The sequence below is a fragment of the Heterocephalus glaber genome, unplaced genomic scaffold, assembly GCF_053883595.1.
Source record: "Heterocephalus glaber isolate CG9 unplaced genomic scaffold, H.glaber_assembly_v1.0 deba00001805, whole genome shotgun sequence".
Taxonomy (NCBI): domain Eukaryota; kingdom Metazoa; phylum Chordata; class Mammalia; order Rodentia; family Bathyergidae; genus Heterocephalus; species Heterocephalus glaber.
The window spans coordinates 2,913,527-2,921,183 of record NW_028258480.1 but is presented as its reverse complement, the minus strand read 5'-3'; the positions used below and the strand labels follow the sequence as shown (position 1 = coordinate 2,921,183).

Genomic DNA, 7,657 nt, shown 5'->3' with positions numbered 1-7,657 from the left:
ATAAAACATCAAACAAATAACATTATAAATTATAATCTACAAACACATCTATGGATTTAATTATGTATAAACTTATCTAATCTTCAAAACAATTTTCTTGTCACAAGCTCCATGTTATGGCTTGTGTCTAGATGTCCCCATAAAGCTTCATGGAGTCATATATGGGGCTTTTTCAGAGGTGACTGAATCTAGAGTGTGTAATGAGTGATGGAATCGATTCATGGTGCAATGCTAGGATCGGGGAAACTAGGATTAAGGGTGTGAGTGCTGCCCGCCCTAAGTAGCCTGGATAAGACATAAGGGATAGAAAGAGCTGGGGGTCATCCTTTGTTGCTTTGCTACCTTCTGCCCACCATAAACTATTTCTCCTCTGTGATGCCATGCTGCCTTGAAGCCAGGCGATTATGGACTGAAACCTCTACAAACTGTGCGCTAAATAAACTTTTCCTCCTTTAACTTTGGGTGTTGCATATTTTGTCTCAGCAATGAGAAAAGTAACTACACACAGTCCATTTACATTGGTGTTTACTAATGAGGAAGCAGAAGTACATATAGAGAAGTGAAGTAAATTCTTCAAGCTTGCAATTTGTTAGTGGAGCTATAGGGATAGTTTTCACTGACATAAACTTACTTTCAAAAACATATTAGTCAAAATAAGTACGGCTTTAACAGATGTATTTCAAAATAGCCACAAAAAAAAAGTGAAGTGAAATTTTTCAGAAAGAGCTCTTAGCTTTTGGCCAATCTCATTTCATTTTTTCTTGGTGTTGCTGAGGACTTTGGGGTGACACTATCAAATCCCTAAGGAAAGCCTTTGACTTGGGCATCAGCCCAGAACCTGCTGTCTAGTTGTGCAGTGCCACCTAGAGGTGGGCCTCTCAGAACTTCTGTGGTGCCTCCCAGACACCTGCAAGGCTAGATTCCTTAAGTGTTCACCCTCTCCCACAGTAGATATTCTTAAAAGGCACAGATTGTCTCACCTGTCACTAAGATTTAGTCAAAATGAGGTGGATCTAATTTTACCTGTTTAAGATTGCCATGGTCTCAGAAACTGTGCATCTAAAATTTATGTCTCGAAAACAAATCTCACAACATGAGAATATCAGGAGTGTTGACATTTGAAAGGTGACTAGGTCATGAGGGTAAAGCCTTCAGGAATGCTATCAGATCCCTCACAAAAGAAACCTCAAAGACTTTAATGCCTTTTAGTATGTGAGGACATAGCTAGAAGGCATTGCCAAAGAACCAGGAAGCAGGACCTCATCAGACTCAGAAGATGCCAGCGCTAGGCTCCAGAACTGGGAGACATAACTTCTTAATGTTTTAAACCATCAACTTATGGTATTTTTATAGAAGTCCAGTGTCTTCTCATTCCTGACCTTTGTTGTCATCTCACTCTTTAGCCTAAGGTACCTACCAAGATGTTCCAAATGCAGGGTCCACAGATGCTGCAGAAGCTGGAGAAATCCTTAAGGAAGCACCTCCCTGAATCCTTAAAGGTGAGATTAAAACATCTTTAGGCAATCAAATTTTGCATCTTCTTTTGACAGAGATGAAATACTATGTTATTGGTTGATTACTTGATGACAGCCATTCTTTCTATAGTGGGATGAAATCTCAGTGTTGTTTTAATTTGCATCTTTTGAATGACCAGTGATGTTGAACATTTTTTCATGTATTTATTTGCCATTTCTACTTCTTCATCTGAGAACTGTTTATTCAGTTCAGATGCCCATTTTTGGATTGGGTCTTTCATTTGGGGGGTCTGATTTTTTTTTTAGTTCTTTATATAGTCTAGATACTAGTCCTTTGTCTGAGGAACAGCTAGCAAAACCTTTTTCCCACTCTGTGGGTTATCTCTTGTCTGTTGGTGGTTTCTCTTGCTGTGCAAAAGCATTTTAATAAGACGAGATCCCAGTAGTTGATTCTTTGTAATATTTCCCATGCAACTGGGGTTTTGTTCATAAGTCTTTGCCTACACCTATGTCTTCGAGAGTTTTACCTCTTCTCTCTTCCAGCAGATTTAGTTTTTGTTTTAACATTTAGATTTTTAATCCATTTTGGTTCCAGTTTAGTGCATAGTGAGAGATATGGGTCTAGTTTTAATCTTTGGCATGTGAAAAGCCAGTTTTCCCAGAACCATTTATTAAAAAGGCTTCTTTCTTCCAGGGAATTATGTTGGACCCATCTGTTGAAGATAAGGTGACAGACTGTGTTTGGAGTTGTTTCTGCATCTTCTGGTCTATTCCATTGATCCTTGGGTCTGTATTTTTTTCCAATACCATGCTGTTTTTATCACAGTAGTTTCATAGTATAATTTCAAGTCAGGGATTGTGATGCACCCTGGCTTTCATTTGTTGTCCAGAATTGCTTTTGTTATTCTAGGTCTCTTGTAGTTCCAAATGAATTTTGAGATTGTTTTCTCTAATTCTGAGGTATGCTATTGGTATTTTTATCAGGATTGCATTAAATCTGTGTAACAATTTTGGAAGTATGGGCATTTTCAGTATATTGATTCTTCCTACCCAAGAATAAGGGATATTTTTCTGTTTTCTGATATCCTCTTTGATCTTTTTTCAGAGTACTGTAGCTTCAGAGTACTGTAATGTAAAGGTCTTTTACTTCCTTCATTAGATTGATGATTCCTAAGTATTTCATTTTTTTGGATGCTATTGTGAAAGATGTGGTTTCTCTAATTTCTCTCTCAGTGAATTTGTTATTTGTGTACAGGAATGCTATTGATTTTTTAGTGTTGACTTTGTACCTAGCTACACTAATGAATTTGGTTATTAAATCTAGAAGTCTTTTGGTGGAGATTTTGGGGTCTTTTATGTAGAGTATCATGTCACCTGCAAATAATGATAGTTTAACATCTTCCTTTCCTATCTTTATTCCTTTTCTTTCTCTTATTTAATTGCTCTGACTAATGTTTCAGGAACTATATTGAATAAGAGTAGTGATAGTGGACATCCTTGTTTTGTTCCTGATTTTAAAGTGAGCTTTCAGTTTTTGATCAATTAGTATGATGTTGACTGTTGGTTTGTCATAGATGGCTTTTACCAGACTGAGATAAAAATCATCTAACTTTATGTAGGGTTTTATCATCAAATGCTCTTTCTGTATCTATTGGGATGATCATGTGTATTTGTTCTTGGCTCTGTTAGTATGGTATATTATACTTATTGATGTGCATATGTTGAACTATCCCTGCGTTCCTGGGATGAATCCTACTTGGTACTTCTTGATGATTTGCTGCATTCTGTTTGCCAGTATCTTATTGAGGATTTCTGCATCTATGTTCATTAGGGATACTGGCCTGTAGCTTTCTTTTTTGGTTGGATCCTTCTCTGATTTTAGTATCAGGGTAATGTTTGCTTCCAGGAATAAGTTTGGGAGTATGGCTACCCTTTCAATTTCATTAAAGAGTTGGAGGAGTAGTGGCATTACATCTCTAAATTTCTTGTAGAATTCAGCAGTGAAACCATCAGGACATAGGCTTTTCTTTGTTGGTAGGTTTTCAATTACAACTTCTATTTGTTTGATACTGGGTTATTTAGAATTTTTATATCTCGATTCAGCTTTGTTAATTCATATGTATCTAGAAATCTATTTCTTCTGTGTTACCCATCTTATTAGAATAAAGGTCCTCAAAGTAGGTATTGATGATCTTCTGGATTCTGGCAGGATCTTTTGTGATTTCACCCTTTTTATTCCTAATTGCATGAATTTGAGTCTTTTCTTTCCCTTTTTTTTGGATAAGGTTGGCTTAAGGGTTTGTCGATTTTATTTAATCTTTCAAAGAACCAACTTTTGAATTCATTGATTCCTTGCATTGTTTTCCTTAGTCTAAATTGCATTAATTTCTGCTCTGATCTTTATAATTTCCTGCCTCATACAAGATTTGGGGTTGACTTGCCCTCTTTTCCTAGAAGAAGATTCTAATGTTGAGGACCAACATTAGGTTGTTCATTTGAGCTCACTCTGTTTTTCTGATATGAGAATTCACTGCTATAAATTTCCCTCATAGGACTGCTTTCATTCATTCCATAAGTACCCGTATGTTGTATTGGCACTACCCTTTAACTGTAGAAAATAATTTATTGTCTAATTTCATCTGTGACTTATTGGTTGTTTAGGAGGGTGTTAATTTCCATACGTTTATGCAACTTCTGTGGTTTCTTTTGCTGTTGATTTCTAATTTCATTGCACTATGGTCTGATAATATGCATGGGATGATTTCAATTCTTTTGCATTTACTTGAGCATGTTTTATAAGCTACTGTGCAGTCTATTTTGGAGAATGTCCTGTGTGCAACTGACAAGAATGTGTATTCTGATGTTGTGGAATAAACACTCTGTAGACATCTACTAAGTCCATTTGTTCAAAAGACTGGTTTAGTTCTGATATTTCTTTACTGATTTTTTGTCTAGTTGATCTATTTGCAACAGTGGTGTATTAAGGTCCCCCATTACAACTGTTATTAGTCCTTATTTGATTTTTCATGTCCATTAATATTTGTTATATATAGTTGGGTGCACTGGTATTTGGTGCATATATATTTATGATTGCTATCTCTTCCTCTTGGATTTTTCCCTTGATAAGTACATGGTGACCTTCTTTGTCTTTCTTGATCAGTCTGGGCTTGAAATCTACTTTGTTTGCAAACAGAGTAGCTAAGCCTGTTTTTATCTGGGTTGCTGACACATGTAGTGTTGTTTTCTATCCTTTGACTTTCAGTCTATGAATTTCTTTTTGGGTTAGATATGTTTCTTGTATGCAGCATCTTGTTGGATCTTGTTTCATAATTGATTCTTCCAGTCTGTTTCTTTTGATTGGTGAATTGAGACCATTTACATTGATGATAATGACTTATAAGTACTGGCATCCTCTTCATGTTATTTTCCTGTTGCTGGTCCTCTTTGTTATCTCTCTATTCAATCTATTGCCTGGCTTGGTGGATTCAATCTGTAGTGTCCTTCAAAACATTTTGGAGTGCTGGCTTGGTGGTCATGAATTTCTTCAGGTGTTGTTTGTCACAGAAGTGTCTTGTTTCTCCATCAATTTTAAAAGATGGTTTTGTGGGATTCATCAACGTAAGTTGGAGGTTGTTTTCTTTTAGGGGTTGAAATACTTCAAGCTCTCCTTAAGAGCTTGTGTTGAGAAGTCTGCTGTGATTCTCATGGGGTTTTCTTTTTTTTTTTTCCTTTGGTACTGGGTATCAAACTCAGGACCTTGTGCTTGTGAGGCAGGCAGTTGAGCTAAATCCCCAGCCCTTGATGAGGTTTTCTTTATAGATGATTTGTTTATTTTTTCTAACAGCATTTACTATTCTGTTCTTGTGTTAAATTTCTGGAATCTTGGGTATTAAATGCCGTGTAGCTTTTTTTTTAAATCATGGCTAATTGGAGTTCTATATGCCTCATCATCTGTATGCCAAACTCTTCTTCCATGCTTGGGAAATTTTCTGCCATTACTTCTGTGAACAAGTTTTTAAATGTAATTTGAGCTATCTCCTGCTTTTTCATTGACTCCAATCAATTTTATGTTGTTCTTTGCATCATCTAGCAGCTGTTGGATATTTCATAGCCCCTTGCCATTTTTAAGAAATATTTCTTTTTATGATTGCTAATCACAAACCAATTTTCCAGATCTGATATTCTATCCTCACATTTGTTGATTCTGCTTCACATATTTTCAATAGAGATTTTAATCTCCTGGATAGAGTTTGAATCTGTTTCATGAATTTCATTTCCCCTCTATGTTGGGCATTTATGGTTTCCATCATTTTCCTAAGCACCTCTATCTTTTTAAATCTGTATCTACTCTAAAATCACTAATCGTGTTTTTCATTATGATCATCGCTGTAGTTATTTGAGAAATTATTTCTAATTTGATTTGTTCTAGAGCCTTATTCATCTGTTTTGTTACTTCCAGAGTTGCCACTTCAAAGAGTCCAGGTGGGTGCCTTTCAAAATGTTCTACTTCATTGCCTCTGGATTTGCCTTTGGGGAGCTGGGAGTCTGGGGTTGCATCTTGCTTCTGTGTCTTCTCATTTTCTATTTTTTAAATTTAATTTTTGTGTTGATGCTTGTAAATTGCTTATGGTAGGTAGCTTTATTGCTAGTATTGAGAACCCTTAGAAAAATGACTACTCAGAGATGTCTTCCACATGTAGCTGGCTTTTGGATTTTCAGTCTGTTGCAAGATTCTACCTCTTCAATTCATTGGGAATGAGAAGTTGCTTCCTATTTGGCCTAGCCCCTGATTCTCTGGCATTGGCATATAGTATTGTTTAGACTCTCAGGCAATCTCAGACCTGGCATATAAAGAAGAACTGATTAGAACAACTATGTTACCTTGGCTAAAGTAGTATAATTGGTAATAACAATAGCATCAAGCATAGCTTAGAAAATGATAAACTGTGGTAACTCTTAATCTGTCACCTGTAACCATATGAACAAGATTTATAGTTATAGAACAAAACTTAAAACAAACCAGAAAATTGCATGCAGTATTTATCCCCTCAATATGACAATATTACCCTCAGGGAAAAAATTTAAAAGGGGTTAGGGGAAAAATAGAGAAATGGAAGAAAGAGTAAGAGATTAAAAGGCTAAAGAAAAAAGCAAGATTACACAAGCTTTGGGAAACCGGTGAAGATGACAAGAAGGAAAGAAAGAAGGAAAGAAAGAAGGAAGAAACGGAAACAAGAACAGAATAAAACAGTGACAACAAAAAATAGAAACAATTTTCACACTCATTCAAAAACAAGAGCAAGAAAATAGAAGAAAAACAAGCAAACAGACAAAAAACCAAAAAAGAAAAAAAAAAGTTCACTTCAGGGCATGTCTCTGTTGTCACTGGTACACAAAGGGGGCAGATAGAGTCCAGAACCATGTTGATTGATCCCAGCAAGCCAGCAGCAGAATTATGCCTGGGTGGTGGATAATCTCAGGAAGCCAGTACTCTCAGCTCCACTGAAGTTCAGCCTGTTTCTGGCCTACAGCTGTGAGGCTGGGTCCTGAATTGTCTGCCATACTCTAGGTGTCTCTTGCCAGCTTGAATTCAGCTCCTTGCAATTGGGTGTCTCTCACAGCTGCACCTCACTTTGACACTACAAGCCACTAGATGGAGCCAATGCACAGCTGCTCTGAGTTCTGAGTTCAAACAGCCCCTTTCCAAAATGACAACTAGCCAATCATGTTCTCCTTGGGCCACCCAATCTGGTGGAATGGGATCACTCACCAGCCACTGTAGTCCACAGCATCCACCTGCTCTGTTCCACTGCTGTGTTTCTCTCTGGAGTCCTCTGGGGTCACCAGTAGTCACTGTGTCTCTGTAGGTTCGAGCTGCTCCATCTATGCCATAAGCTGAGGCTCAGGAAGAAAGCACCACTTGCCTCCTCCATCTTCTGTGTTGAGGTAACTCTCTTTGCTCTCCCATGGCTCCAATTCATGCTTCAGATCCTCAGTTCCTTGCTGGGTTCCAAGGACTCACTTCCCTCCTTCTTGTCTTCATCACATGGTTATATTCCAGCCTCTGGACTCCAAATCTCAGAGGGACTGTTTCTCTGCTGCTCACCACTCTGCCATCTTCCTGAATCCTAAAGATCATTTTTAAATAGTGGGCTTCAAAGAGAATAGATGCAAATGAAGTG

The 7,657-nt window shown here is 37.3% G+C and overlaps 1 protein-coding gene and 1 long non-coding RNA gene across 2 annotated transcripts in view; one reads left to right on the top strand and one right to left on the bottom strand.

Moving 5' to 3' along the window:
- The window catches only part of LOC147820758 (uncharacterized), a 135,729-nt gene that overhangs the window by 92,322 nt on the left and 35,750 nt on the right, over positions 1-7,657 (bottom strand). The gene's annotated exons all lie outside the window — the stretch shown is intronic.
- The window catches only part of LOC101713466 (glycine N-acyltransferase), a 35,889-nt gene that overhangs the window by 7,649 nt on the left and 20,583 nt on the right, over positions 1-7,657 (top strand). Inside the window, 1 exon segment of the mRNA XM_021248316.2 lies at positions 1,404-1,499. Within this exon segment, the coding sequence (XP_021103975.2) occupies positions 1,404-1,499 (96 nt within the window).